The sequence below is a fragment of the Onychostruthus taczanowskii genome, unplaced genomic scaffold (assembly GCF_017590055.1).
Source record: "Onychostruthus taczanowskii isolate IOZ18803 unplaced genomic scaffold, ASM1759005v1 scaffold44, whole genome shotgun sequence".
Lineage (NCBI taxonomy): Eukaryota > Metazoa > Chordata > Aves > Passeriformes > Passeridae > Onychostruthus > Onychostruthus taczanowskii.
In genome coordinates, this window is record NW_024501903.1 from 1,847,884 (window position 1) to 1,863,671 (window position 15,788).

The 15,788-nt window shown below is 37.9% G+C and overlaps 1 protein-coding gene across 2 annotated transcripts in view; it reads right to left on the bottom strand.

Moving 5' to 3' along the window:
- The window catches only part of RSF1 (remodeling and spacing factor 1), a 59,979-nt gene that overhangs the window by 19,340 nt on the left and 24,851 nt on the right, over nucleotides 1-15,788 (bottom strand). The window contains exons 2-7 of one of the 2 annotated variants that reach the window (XM_041414221.1): nucleotides 15,579-15,670; nucleotides 11,221-11,313; nucleotides 10,385-10,590; nucleotides 8,267-8,448; nucleotides 2,849-4,569; nucleotides 182-379 (exon numbers count right to left, since the gene is read on the bottom strand). In XM_041414221.1, coding sequence (XP_041270155.1) covers nucleotides 182-379; nucleotides 2,849-4,569; nucleotides 8,267-8,448; nucleotides 10,385-10,590; nucleotides 11,221-11,313; nucleotides 15,579-15,670 — 2,492 coding nt within the window. The remainder of the gene's footprint in view (nucleotides 1-181; nucleotides 380-2,848; nucleotides 4,570-8,266; nucleotides 8,449-10,384; nucleotides 10,591-11,220; nucleotides 11,314-15,578; nucleotides 15,671-15,788) is intronic. The other variant, XM_041414223.1, reaches the window with a different exon arrangement.

Below are 15,788 nucleotides of genomic sequence, written 5' to 3' on the forward strand. Positions count from 1 at the left end.
AAAATAACTTCCTTCCCGCCTTATTCAAGGTAACTCATTTACTCCTGAGTTTACCACCTAAAAACTAGGAGATACTCTTCCACATATGGCCACCCTGAAGGATGATGTGCCTTCAGACACCATCAAAGCCAATCCACCAAATCTGACACAACAACCCACAGAAGCTTCCCCCATATCCTACCAGCTCAGGATGATTGGGAAGGCCACACTTCTTGCAGGGCTCATCGTCATCAGCAGGTGGAGCTTCTTCTTCCTCCTCTTCCTCCTCTTCTTCCTCCTCCGCAGAGTTTTTTTCACTCTCAGAGTCCTCAGTCTCTTCATTACTTGAGTATTTCCACCTGCCACGTGTCCGCGTACCCGTCCACCGAACTTTGCTTCTCTATGAGACACCATTTCAAAGAAAAAACACAAAGGAAGCCCACAGAGTTTCTTCCCAGATCTTAAAAAAATATTTGCCTCCAGAGTAAAGTGATTCATTTCAGTCAGAACAGCTGCAGTAAATTTACAGCAGAGCATTTCAATGAATATGTTGTCTTTCCAAGATCCTTAAAATGCAATGAGATAAAGGGAAAAAAATTGCATCTACGTGCAGAAAGAAATTTTCAGGCAAGATTTAAAAGTAGGAAGACAAATTTTTCCACTCAATTTTTTTTCTATTTTGACAAGGCCAAATTCATAATGCAGATGGTAAATTCCACTTAAACTTTCTGACTTTTTCATAATAACTTGCTTCAACCCAAAGAGAATATTTTTTTTCCTCCCACCTGCCTCCCAAAGAGTTTATGCATTTTATTTTACTTTGGAAAATGTGTTTGTTTCTGAAATAAGATCACTGCACCTCTTAAGTGCATAACTTCTATCTAGGTCTTCTTTCACGTTTATACTTTTTCATTATTTTCCTTAAGCAAAACATGATTCAGCTGGTGCTTCATTTTTGCTAATCAAAGCGGCACTTACCCCTTTCTATCATACACCGTATTATGAATGAAAATATTTTGAATATATATATTACCATATTTTGAATCAAATACAGGTTTCAATTAAAATTCAGTAGACCTTTCTGAATTACTTAAACTATTTTGTGCAACTAAGATATTTTAGATTTAAAGCAACATGTCAAACAGAAAAAACTTTTATTCCCATTGACTGACTTGTTTCTCACACCTGTTGTTTTCTCACAACTTATTACCCCCTTCCCACTAAAAACAGAAAATAATTTTTCCAGCTTTTTTAACTCAAAATATTTTTTTTTTATTTTGACTAAATTATTCACAGACCTGAATAAGCTAAATAATGCACAAAATATTCTATTTCTCCAGCCGGATGAATAAAAAAGGATAGAATATGAAAATGCACAAATTATTCTATTTCTCCTGCAGGATGGACTCGTACCAAAGCAGCATTTGTCATATTGGTAAAATTTTGTTTCAGGTTCTTAATATCAGTTTCTACTTGTTTATAGAGATTTTGCTGTTCCTTTAGCTTTAGCAGCAAAGGTACTTCAAATCCATTACAGAGACTCAATTTAGGCTACAGACTCATCATACAGCATCACAATTTCAAACTGGGTTTTTTATAAGATCCATTTTTAAAAAGAAAAGGAACCCCAAGATATAAAGTAAGCTATTAAAGATCCTGGTATTCTTCATCCTGTTTAAATGACAGAAGCTTAACAGCCTCAAACTTATTCCTCTATCATAATTATTTTAGAAAAGGAAATATCTTTAGATCTCTTGCTCTTTCACAAATAGAAATCGAGTTAAAACAGTTAAAACACCTGCAGCAACAGTACTTCAAAATTCTAATAACTTTCAGGATTTACAGTCACTCTTACTTTCACATGTTTTCTTTTTTAATTAAAATCTTCAAATGAAAAATTTGTCTTTCATTTCCCCATGCATGTGACAGCATTTTTCAGTATAGATGTTATCATTCACTGAAAAATCAAGTGTTTGTTCATTTTATAAAGGTTATCCAACATACCAGTATGTGAAAGAAACTTTGTTTCACATTCTAAATGAGTGAAAGCTTTGGGAAAACTACATCAGTCAAAAATATATTGCAGTGGAAAATTAATAGGATTTTACAAGTTGATTTTAAAAAGTGCACTTAAAAATATAAACTCATCATTCATCTTTTGTTTTGTGCTGCATAACCAGAGAAAACAGAAGATAAATTAATAAAGGGTTATTTATAAATGCACAGTCTCAGAAGCACACCATACAAATGCATGTTTAATTTTATGTGACGTATTTACATCATGTACTTTTACAGATCTCTTCTGCACAAACAGAAGTTAATATGAAACAAAACCCTGTACCCACATTAAAATGTGCATCACATATGTGAGAAAAGCTAAATATATAATGATTTCACCGCAACAATACCTTTAGCTTTACTTAGAAACAGAAGTCATAACATTTTTATTCTTCCCCATTTTTTGGTTCCTTTTTATCTTATGATCATTCTGACTAACCAGACACCAACAAGTATCCATCTAGTAAATCCAGAGGGGTTACAAGTCTCTATTCAGCCACACAGCCAGACTGACTCACATCTGATCGCGCCATTTTTTAGAAGAATTCACTCAGGGTGATTTGTCCTACTTAGGTTGGTTTAAGTGACAGATTTTATAAACTGTCAAAGTTTATAAAAAGTCAACAGATATTAGCACTCTCTTAGAGGGTGTTTTTAAATTGGTTGAGCTCACTAACTGGATTGCAAAACTAGTTTCTTGCAAAAGCTGACCAAAGGAACATAATCCTCAGTATTCCTATGTAAGAGTACATTCTCCTTATAGATAAGACTGGGGATTTTCTTTAGTCCCAAGTAATAAAACTATATTTACCTTGTTAACTTTAGAATTTGTCTCCTTCTCTTGTTTTTTTGCATCTTCTTTTCGTTCTGGTTTTTGTGCTGCTGCAGGTTTCTCCTCTTCCTCTTCAGGTCGTTTCTTCTCAGGCTTCTGATCCCGAGTCTCCACAACTTTCGGCGTAGGCTTTGATATTCTTGGTGACCGCCTTAAAGTGCGGCCAATGCTCACCTCTTCTGGCGGTGTTTCTGTCTTTCTCTTCCGACTAGAGATCCTGATTGTTAATTTAATTCCTTCTTTTTGTCTTTCAGAAGTTATTTCTTTATTTTCTGTTGCACAGGTTTCTTCTTCAGAAACTAGCTTATATTTAAATTTGCTTTTAGGTACTGGAGATTCCTTTTTACTCTCTGAGGAGTCCTCTAGATTAGATACATGGGCATCATCTAATTTATCTGGCTCCGTTTTGGCAGCTTCTGGCTCTTCCTCTTGTTTTTCTGGGCTGAATTTTTCTTCTACTTTGCTCTCCTCAGGTAGAGCCATTTTACTATTGGAGTCCTCCTTTTCCAGAACAGGTTTCTCTACTGTAACAGGTGAAGTGGATGCAGCAGGTATCTCAGCAGCTTTTGGAGAGTCGTTTTTCTCTTCAGGGTCATCTTTACTTTTCGAAGTCTCTTCATCAGCCAGTGCAAGTTTAGGCAGTTCTGCAGGAGCAGATGCATTTGGGGACATCTCTAGCTTCTCTGAACATTCTTTGGATGGTGGCATGCTGTCATTTTTGACATCAGTGGCTTGTTTCTCTTCAGTTGTTTTGGCACAGTCTTCAGAGTTTGAAGCCTCTTCTGCTACAGTCTCAGTAGTTGTGCTGTCAAGGGACTCTTTTTCCACAGGACTAGATTCCTCCTTTGAAGGCACTTTCTGATTAGAAACTTCAGAGACCACAGCCCCGACCTCTTTCAGCACAGTTACTGCATTCTTCTCAATCTCACATGTTTTTATAACAGAATTTAGGGAGTCTGATACTTTTTCCCCGCTTTTTCCATTTTTCTCTTTTAATGAGGTGCTGTCTTCCATAGCACTAGCAGAGTGCTCTGACTTACTATTTTGTATGACACTTGGGGTTATTTTTTCACAGCTAACCTCTCCATTTACTAGCACTTTCCCATCAGGACATAGAGCAGTAATGGTAGGGACTCTCTTAAAAGCTTCTTCTTCTGGTTTCCCTTCTTCCTTCAAGACATCCTTCGTTGGAGTAACACATTTACACAGGGGCCCTTTTATTGGACTGTCATAGTCATCTGTCAGCTTGATCTCTCGCTTTTTAAGTGGTATTTTTGCCTGTTGGTCATTTTTAAGTTTTTCACTTTCTTCCACAGATTTTTCCACAATTTCTTGTGGAGTTTTGACATTAACACAAAATTCTAACCTCTCTGGCTCATGAACTGCTATTTTGTCCATACAGCTTTTCACTTCTTTTAGGTCTTTGGATTCTGTTTTGTTTTCCTTCACCTCTACTTTAACAGGCTTGACATTTTCCTTAAAGGAGTCACTTTCTTCCTTGACAGTTTGCTTTTCTTCACTGTGTTCTGAAGGTTTTTCTAATTTCACTATTACTGGCAGTTTTATAATTTCTTTTTCTTCCACCTTCTCAATTTTAAGTGCATTTTCGTCTTCTTTGACCACAGGAGGAGGAAGGCTTTCCGATTCCACTGACTGTTCCTCTACCTCCTCTTTTTCTTCTTTGATTTTCAATTGATTTTCTGTTGACAGAGAAAAACAGCTAAGAAACAACAAAGGGACCTACAGGATTACAGAGAACTTCATCAAAACAGAGGCATACCTAAAAAACCCAACAGCCCAAGTCTCACACAAAGGACTCTTTTCCCACTGAATTAGTAGAAATCTGGCTTGTCTAACACTGTCATTAAACAAGTGGGCTGACAATTTTTAGCTATAGAACCACTGTTCAGTCTAGTTATATATCAAGATAAACCTAAATTTCAGAAGCCAGCAGCAGAACTCTAGATTTATCCTTCTTTCAATACACATCTCAGTCCCTTCTTCAGTATTACCACAACACTTCCAGAAGATACATAAAACCTAGGCAGAGGCATGAAATCTCACTTGAGTCTCTGGGTTATTTCAGAAAACAGAACATAGTGTAAGATTCCATGGCCTTCAAGAGAAATTCCTTAGAGAAATGAGTCTCCTCTTTGTACATGTTTCTATTTCAAGATACACTTAACTATTGTATTTCAACAGTTCAGGGAAAAGCCATTCAGCATTATGGCTTACAGCAAAATTCATCCAGGTTCTCTAGGCAATGACTACATCTCCTACATGCAGACAATATTCTACGCTCACTTCATCTGCAGTTTTAAAACAAGCAGTGAATAGTAGCATATCCCAGGAAACCTGGAGAGCTTAAAGAATCAGGTTATTCCACTTTGCTAACTCAGATTTAGATCATTAGGGCTTGAAGTACAGTTCCAGCATTTAGAATAAACCATATAGCTATTTTGTCACTATGCACTTCAGCTTGTTATTTATTTTAACACAGCCTCTTGATACTTCAGGTTTTTGTATTTTGCCAACCACTTTCTGTCAGCCAGAAACAGAAGTAATTAGAAGAAGCAAAACAATAGCACTGTATATACCAGAACAACAGCTCCTGCCACCCGGAAGATGCTTTTGCAGGCGTGCCACAACTGCAGACAAAAAGATGAATTTTTTTTTCCTTCTACCTCACTCCTCTCCAACTGAGCTAATGCAGTTTTGTTTGTTTGTTTTTTTTTTTCATGATGAGAGCTCTTGAATGTGGTTAAAAAATATACAAAGGAAAGGACATGATAGCTAACAATTACATCAAAGAAATTAAGCATTTTAGAAAAGAACAGTGAGGAGGAATTCACAGATCTTCTATTTTCAAATACAAGGCATGTATCCAGATAAATCTCACTATCAGTAAAGATGCATCTCTAAGGCTCCAGAAGTGGTAAGGTGCTTTAGAGGCGCACATTTTGAAGGCTCAAGGCTGGTTTTTCCCCCTTCATAGAAGTGATGCCCATTCAGAGCCCCTATAACTGCCTCTGCAAAGTTATCTGTCTGTAACAGTGAGAATGAGGTATTTTCTCTGTGTCCAAATTCTTCCACTTTCCCTTTGTTTCTGTCTGTCTAAACTTTGCTCAGCCATTTATTCCCATCACCTACAGCTTTCTCCTAAACTTCATTAAGGATCACCAGAATTCCAAAACCTCTCCATACCAAAAATCAGCAGATGTTCTACAGTTTAACTCCCTGAACTACTCACCAAACCTTTCACATATACATGAAAAGACTCAGCCAACACACGAGCTCTCCTAACACTACTAGAGTCAATCAGTCAGGCCTGTAAACATGGAAGCACTGGGTTATATTACCATGTATTTGCATGTACTAATTTAATGATACATGGAAGACAGCCAAAGCCAACAAGTGTCAGGTCTTCCAGCACGTTTTCCTTACATCTTAGTAGGGCCTTCACTGCAATCCCTGGACTACAAGGAGGAGATACTACTTTCAGTTTCTCAACTGAAAGGCTCTAAGGAATGCCCTGTGAATACATTGACAGCACTCAAATCACCGCAAATGTAAATAATTTCATTATTCATTACATACATGGGACATGGACCTGTAGGAATGAGGTCATGAAGATGCTCATAGGGCTGGAGCACCTCTGCTATGGAGACAGGCTGAGAGACAGCCTGGAGAAGGATCTGGAAAGACCTTATAACATCTTCCAGCACTTAAAGGGTCTTACAAGACTTTTGACAAGGGCATGGAGTGACAGGATAAGGGGAAGGGCTTTAAACTAAGAGAAGGGAGATTCAGATTAGATAATTTGGAAAAAGATCTTTACTGTGAGGGTGGCGAAGCACAGGTTACCCAGCAAAGTTGTGGCTGCTCCATCCCTGGAAGTGCTGAAGGTCAGACTGAATGGGGGCTGCACAAACTGATCCAGTAGGAGATGTCTCTGCTCATCACAGGGAGGTTGGACTAAAAGATGGCCTTTAAAGATGCCTTCCAACCCAAACTATTCTATGATTCTGAAACTAGTGCCTAGAGGTGATTTGACACCAATGCCTAATGCAAGTACTGAGCCAGGTGAGTGTGCCACAGGATTTGGAGAATTATCTACCGTAGGGACATCTAAAATGTTTTCAAATGGCTGCTCCTGAATTCAACGTAAAGCAAAATAGTATCTGAAGAAGAGGTCTCAATCAGACAATTTAAGTTGGCTTGAATGAGACAAAAGCAAAATCAGTACATGGAATTAATTCTGCAGTGTTGGTAACTATGCAGGTTGTGTTGGCACTTACATGCAGAGTAAGATACTGAAATGCCTTAGACTGAAAGATAATTCTGCTGGGTTTTGTCACAATTTACTGTCATTTCTACAATCATCTCTTAGTACTTCCACAACAACTCCAATTTTACCTAAATATTTCTTCTGTTCTACACTGCTTGTTGACAAAAAAGAATAGAATAGTAATTCCTTCTCTCTCATACTCAAAACCTAGACAAGCCTTGGCTAATTCCACATATCCAAGTGACTTCCACACATTTGCAGAAACACCTACTAACACACTGGAATACTTAACTTCTGCTTCTGATTGTAAAAATATTTTCCTGTATTTTAACAAAATAATAAAACCAGGTAGTAAAACTGGGGTAAAATTACTGGGATAACAAGCTTCTAGTTTTTCATGACCTGAAAGAAGACCAGATTATTATAAAGTCAAATACTTCAGGCTGACTGATACTTAGCAAAACCAATGCACAAACCAACAAGTCAGGCAAGTTACTAAATACGTGCAATGGCATGATAATAAGGAAGGAAAAAGGTTCTTGGCTTTGATCTTGGAGATCTTTTCCAACCTAAATAATTCTGTGATTTTAATAACAACAATATAATGGAGGCAGATAAGGACAGCCTCACTTCAACAATGTTTTAGCATTTTAAATTGTTTTAACTTAAGCTCATGTCTTCTTAAAATATTGTGTCAAACTGTGAAACACTTGAGAGATAACCTATATTTTTCTGATTCTAACTCAAAAGCAAGAATAAACACCACACCCAATACAGTCTTGATTTCAATCACAGCATTGCACAAGCAGATTTCTTTTCTTTTTCAAATTTTAATGTTGCTAAAACAGGAGAAGTTTGGCAGTGGTTCAATGCTCCACAGAAACATACAATAATGAGCATTTACAATATTATACAAAATGTACAGGAAAAAAGAAGTTACTGAGAAAACATTTTTTACACAGCTGTCTTCCTATAAATAAGTGTTTGATATTAGATATGCATTGAAAAACCTACAAATATATTCAGAATTTCAAAGTATTCAATATTTACTGGATTTGCTTTTTTAGTGAGGCTGAAAATTCTAACATTGCCACAGCAAAACACTTAAACTTTGAGAAAAGAAGGCAGAAAACCTTGTGTAGCTGCTTCTTCACCCTTTTTGGTGTCTTCATCTTCTATGCTTGGACTTTCACGTGATGAATTCTCCTGCTGAGAATTGTTGTTTTTCAACAGAGCAGGATCAATTTGCGCTTTCAAGAGCTCAAGGGTCTCGGCAAGCTCATTGCGGTTTCTAGAAGAGAAAAATACGTTGTCTGATAAGCCACTTACTTACCCCAAAGGGATTCACAAAGAGTAAACAAACATTATCTGCTTAAATTAATTACCCTGAAAACCTTATAGAGTTATATAGTGAAAACACAAGCAAACTGAAATGCTTGTCCCACCAGTGGCTGCACCTTTGCAGTCAGAAACATTTCAATTTATCCATACCAAAATAAAAATATTGCTTTTGGAAGGACCTTATCTATTTATCTATCTCAACTCCTGTTGGGTCTGGATCCAAGCTGCTACTATTATTCTGTTATTTATTGCCCTCTCGTTAACCATCACTGATTATTCTTTGCTATTTTTTTTTTCTCTCAGCAGTGAATAAACTACAGCTCTCAGCTCATGCACCAAAGAAGCAACCATATCATTTGAGTGAAATCTGCAAAAGCAAACAGCAAATTTTTTGCAAATGCTTATCCTCAGCACATGCAACAAACAATACCAAGTTGTCGAGAAAACTCCATCAACTCAAGTTATGACAGCAAAATCATTGGTGCACATCTGTCTGAGAGTGAATCTCAGTGCACTGTAACTCCTTATTTAAACTGCACATCCAACTATTAAAAAAACCTACCTTAATTTATAAAGAATTTGAGCCATGACTGAACAGTCATTGCTTTCTTAATGAACTAGAATAATAAGGCTCTCACATCTGTTTTCCAAAGTCAATGTTCAGCAATTTGTTTTTCCTAGGTTTACAGAAAGAAAGGAAGCCTGCAACAATCACAATATATGGAGTCTCACGAGTTTTAAAACCATTTCAAATTTCTTAATGCATTACTGTGGCTTTCAGCTGTGAGTGTGGAGTGTTAGAACCTTTCCAGCAGAACCCTGGTTTCTTCTTCCCTCAGTAATGAATTTTGGAGTCTATAATGCATGGAAGAGATGGATGTTGCATGGATCAGCTCTTAATCTGTTTGTCTGGACATATTTACTTTATTCCTCCACAACAGCTGTATACACGTAACTCGTAGCGATGCTTATCATTTTATGGCCTGTTGATACTGGATTAAACACTTCTGTATGACTCCCTCAGTTACTGAAGTCACGGCAGTGTAAAAAACCTGCAGATAGCTTGTGTTGGAAGGGACCTTCAAAGACCAATCCTTTCCAACTTCCCAGCCATGGGCACGGACATCTACAACATCTTTGAGCTCAAAGCCTTATCAAATGTGGCCTTGAAGACTTCCTGCAATGGGACAGCCACAGCTTCTCTGAGCAACCTGTGCTGCTGCATCACCACTCTCACATAACTCTTCTGTAATAAAATTCTTCTGCTCTCTGTCAGTTTGAAGCCATTCCCTCTTGTCCTGCCACTACACGCCTCTCTAACAAATTCCTCTCCCCTGTTCCTGAGCCCCTTTAGATACTAGAAAGGGCTCTGAGTTCTTCCTGGATCCTTTTCTTCTCCTGGCTGGACAATCACAAGTCTCTCAGTGTGTCTTCATAGGAGAGGCACTCCAGCCCTCCGAGCATCTCCTTGGCCTCCTCTGGCTTCCTTCCAACAGGAGTAATTGCAATATGATTTCCCCAAGAACAAATCTGTCCACTTGGAGCTTTCCTAACAAAGTTAAGGAAGCAAGAATATTCTATTTTCTAAGGCATTTAGCTGACCAGTAAGGAATACGGAGCCATCACCCTTAAGACAGTCTTCTCTGGCTACCCCGTCTATATATTCATTGCAGCTTGAACTAGCAGGAAAAAATTATGTGATGGTTGCTACCAACAGATCTCAGAGTTATTTCTGTACATGATTTTTCACTAGAACATAGATGTCAATGCAGAAAATCCCACTGTCATGAATCCTACCGTGTGAGAAACGAAGACTTATTTAAATACATTTCTGAGCCCAAGTCACAAACAGCTAAAAACCGCACAAAATAAAAAAAAAAGAATACCTAACAATGCACTTCCATGTGGATCCATCCTGGTCATCCTGTTCTTCTATGTACATCCTGACATTATGCTCCTGATCCAGCTGATACCAGTACATGAGGCCGTCCTTGTCTCGACCAATGGGCTGCAGACGCATGGCGTCAGCATCCTCCTCGTTAATGATATTCTTAAACTTTAGATTGTCATCAAACTGACATTCGCAGAGATACTGAAAAAGTAAAAAGGCTGGTAAGATATCAAAAATATAAACAGAAAGAAAAAAATCAGCTCATTTCATTTCAGTGTGATTTGAAACTTGTTTTTAGGCCTCTCTCTGTTGGATCTGTGTGTCAGCTGCAGCTACAAGTTTTTTTCCAGACCATGTTGTTTTTAAATGAGAGACAAGGGTTGGTTTTGGTTTTTTTTAACTTGGCTAGCTTAGAAAGCTTATTCTCAAATTTCATTACATAGCACAAATTATCTCATTCTACAATAGAACCCATACATAACTTGGAACCAACCCTGACAATTTTGTCAAGACCACAATAAGATGAAGTCCCATTCTGCCTTTGGAATTCAGCAAGGTAACAAACACATTTCAAAGTGTGTATTACACAGGCAAAGAGCTCTTGACAAAGCAGTAAGCATGAGACTATTTTCACACAAAGTATGAAAAATATGCAAACAAAGTGTTACATGCAGTTTAGGTCCATCCCACTACAATGAATAATATGTCTGTTCCAAGATCAGCTCTATATTTAATATATATAGAGCTGATGGTTCAGTCACGCAAAGTTTGCAAGACCTTAAAAGTGAGTGAGGAAGCAGTAATTTAGAACCTTAGCTGATGAATGCATACCTTCAGAATCCCCAGTTTGCATTCAACACTCATTTCTAGGTATCCTTTTTTTTCCATCTCCCAAGCCCAAGTGCTGTTGAATTCTTGACATATCTGTTACAAACAAAATAAGCATATTTCTAAGGTTAGGAGGAAAAAGCAACTTTAAACTTTTTTATTAATAGTACCTTATTACAGTAATTAATTACACATGATCTCTTTGGGATTGCAGTCAGAAAGTATTACAAAAAAAAAAAGTAAAACTGAGGCACATTAGCAAGCACTGTTGAATTTTTATAGAAGAGGAAATCATCAAGTTCCCGATCACCACCACATTCTCTAAACATCCTAAATTAGGTAGCATGATTCTGGAATGGGAAGGTATTATTGTCTTTGCTGTGCACGTATCTCACATTTTTCTATTTCTGTCTATTCATAATATAAATTCTCTCAAGCAGACATGACTTCTATTCTATCTCCTTGCAGCACTTAGCAGACAAGTTGCTAGGGTCTCTTGGGGCCCTCTAAGTCCTACAACTGTACTGCAGATAACAAACGCAACTGCTACTCATCCCACACTGTGGAATTATTACTCTTTACAAAATATCTTGAGCTTCAAGCTGCTTGACAAATATTTTAAAATATTTTAAATACAGCCAATTTCAATTTATTTAAAGGGAATAAATTCAACCACACCAATACAGGGGGAAAAAATCCTACCACCAGAAAAAGCAGCAGTAGAGGAGAAATAGATTGAATCAGCATGAACTCGAATAATAAAGGTGAAGAAGAAATTCCCTCTCCTCCTAAACAACTCAGACGTGCTTAAGTCAACTGTCATGAAGAGACAAGCTGCTCATCATCTGAGGACACATGGTGGATCTCCAGTCAGTGAGGCTATTCCAGTGGAAATATCCATGAGGAGGCAAAAGCTGATCACATCTACACCTCCAGCTGGAACTATTTTGCAGTGCCACTGCTGAATCACAACTGTTAAATCAGTGCATGAGGTGCTGCTGCCCTTCAGTCTATAAGGCTGGACTCAATCAGAACAGTGCAGTCTCCCAATCAACAAATTATTATTAAACAAAAAATACAGTTACCAAGCTACTTAGAAACCTGCCAATCACATCTGAATGCAGCTTTCTCTGAAAACAGCAGCAAAAATAATCCTAAATTTCACCCACCAGAAGTACAGATAAACTGATTCAAAATGTAAAACTCCACCTGGGCTCCAACCAAGCAAAGGGGCTGCTACCCTTCCCCTGTTCCCACAGCCACACTACCAACCCTCCACTAGCCCTAGTACTGACACAATTTCTCAGGTGGCACAATGGTAAGGCTGCAGTTAGGTCAGCTCAGCCACACCATAAAGCATACTTTGACTTTAAGCTGTGACCTACAGAAAACAGTGGCACTCTGGTCACAAGGGATCCTGCTGAAGAGCAGTTTTTTCCTGATCTGAGGTTAAAGAATATTACACAGGGACTTCTCTGATGCCAAGCCAAAGCTCACAGCAGGAGACAATCGCTGCCCTCTCACAAAATGAAGCTATTCTACTTTCCCTCTCCTTTTCAACCATGTAATATGAAGAACACTGGGAAACTGTGTATCAAAACCCTCACTCAGGCATATGCCAGTCGCTGTTCATTACTTAGTCATTAAGTGTGAGAGCAATAACGAGAAGCTTCATGTGTTACGAAGTGTGTGACTGTCAAAGCAAAAGCTTCGAGACATCAGAGCTGATGAAGCATCTGTTCAAACTGAAATGACTACACTTCAACAATTAAAAACCAGATAATTGTGCTTTCTCCTGACAAGTGCTGTCACAACCCTGAACTACACATCTCATTGATGCAGGCTCTGCTGAAATCTCAGTCTCTGCCTTCCCAGAGAGGATGCTTCACACTGATCACAAAGCTGCTGCTTGCAGAAACTCCTGGCTTTTGCATGCTAAGAGTGGTCAGCACCTTCCCACCCTGCAAGAAATGCTGAAACATCTCTCTTAAATAATTCCAAAGCAGTTATGATGGCATCCAACAATATTACCATGCCAAATGTTCATTTTAAAAGAGGAAAACAGGAACATGAAAGAAGAGTCTCCTTGACAGAGGAGTCTCCTTAGGTGAGATTACGAACACCTGAATTCTAACAATCAGAAACATATTCAGAATGTGCTGATTTTGGGTTGAAGGTTTCATGTGGAACAATGCAGAGAGATCTTCTCTGTATAGAAACGTAAGTTATGTTTGACAATAGTTTCTCAAGATCAGCTAAGCTGGACACTCCCTCTTGGTTGTTGGAAGGCTTAGGACCTGGCATTTCTTTACCTCAGTCACACATGACCACAAGACATTCCCTGTGCAGAGGACGAAAGTCAGACCCACAGAGACCTACAGCCATTTTCTTCCATAAAAAACTATTGCACATACCGGTGGATCCAACCTGGGTGGTTCACCACCAGAAGAGGGAAGGGAAAGAACTCTCAACTACCATGTTCACTTCCTATCCCAAAATATATCCAGCTGTCAAAATACTAGCCACAGCTCAGAAACAATTTTTATGATATTCTTTATATGCACAACAGTCAAGTGAGGCACATTTTATAATTAGTCAGTATATAAACAAAATATAATAATACATCCATGCATAAATATTAAGAGCATGTAAGTCTGAATGTCCTCCACTACAGTTTCTGTCTAAATAAGAACATCTAGAATATATCAAACCCTGTTTTATCAAAGCAACACATCAGTAGTTTCTAACAAAGGAAAAACAGGTCAACTTTGCCTCTTAGAATGTCACCAGTAATATGTGGAACAATATTACAGGCATCAAGGAAAAATGCTCTCAGTGGTTCCACGCCTTTTCAGTTTTTCCTGGCTTTTGTGGTATTTCCCAACACTCTTTCTTGCCTTTCTAAATTGATCATACCCCTTTGAATTTGGGACAATATTAGCATACCTTTCTAATTAGTTATATTCAAATTCCTTTGTTCTTCAAGGTTCCTTTGAACCACTGGCCAGAATAAGCTTCAAGTTACCTCTGGAGACTGTTAAATGAAGTAGAATTTATTAACACTTACTTGGTCTTAACAGCGGTGTGAGGGAGGGTTTCCTTACTGCTTCCTTCAAGAAGAATTTCCAAACTGCTTTGAAGAAGATTTTCCAAACTACTCCCTCACACTTGTTTTATCACCCTGCTTTCTTGCTTACCACACAACTGGTAAGTGGCCCCAGTGGGGTACATAAGTTCATGAGCCAGAGTTGGGTTTTCTCAGTTTGCTACAATGGTTTTTGGGTTTATTGAGAAATTTAACACAATTCAGTAACCACAGTACTTGGTAATACACAAACTACACACAAATTACATAAATTATTACATTACTATTTTTAAAAATTATCATCAATGCTTTACAGTTGCTTAATGGGTCAGAATTAACAAATAAATTAACCTTTAGCAGGTTATTCCTCAAGACATTCCCAGCCCTAAAAACATCACCATCTTAAAGGGTACATAAACCTCAAGACGAATTCATACCTCTGTAGAGCTTATAGACAGCATTTAATGGGGAGACCTGTAGCTGGATTTGCCAAGTGCCATTATTTGTATGGTTACTATTACCATGATGCTGTATTTCTAAGCAAGATGTGATCATGGCTGTACAGACAATAATAAGATTACAACTCTGTGGATTAAAAGACACATGGAACATAACCAGAGGGGAAATGGTAACCTATTAATTTTGACTATCCATATATTTTTATTTTTTGAAGCAGTGCAAATTATTTAAACTGGAAACTATTTGTATGTAAAATGTCAACAAAGACACAGCTGCAATTAAAATACCAAGATAGAATTATGTAAAACAATGGGATGCTCTATTTTTACTGATGCATAATTACATTTTCATCTTAGCTGTGCCATTCTGAGCAGATATAAATCACTAAAATACTTTATTTTATTATTAACACATGCTACAAGACCTCTGTATGGTTCCTGTGTGAATATCAGCCAAATCACAGTAATTAAATAATATTCAGACAAGTGATATACAATGAAGTGCTACTGTATAAATCTCTGCTCAATTTAACCCATTAGCAGGCTACTAAATCTTCTTTATTTAGGATCTTAATAGTCAAGAAAGTATTTTCCTGCCAATTATGAGGGTGGACACTCTCTCACATGCAGAAGATGGTGCCTATTTTCAGAGACCTTTTTCCCAGAAGCCTGCAGACTGCAAGTTAAGCTGGGATCTGATGTATGTGTGTTGATGCTGGCACAGCCCAAGGCTCCTGAAGCCCTTACTAGGGCTTGCTCACACTGTTCATCACAACCATATTGCAGCACTGCAGAATAATACAACATGCATATTGTACCTTGATCAAGTATTTTTCCCATCTGTCTGCTGTGACAGACTTCCCAATCTTTCTCATCAGTTTCAAGTGAAGCTCCACCAATTCTTTTGGGACTGTAGTATTGAGAGAGAGAAAAATAAAAAAAAGAAGTTGTTAAGTCTGGTGCAAATATTCTTCAATGCTAAACACTGATAACACTGAAACACTGTGACAAATTAAGACATTTTAATA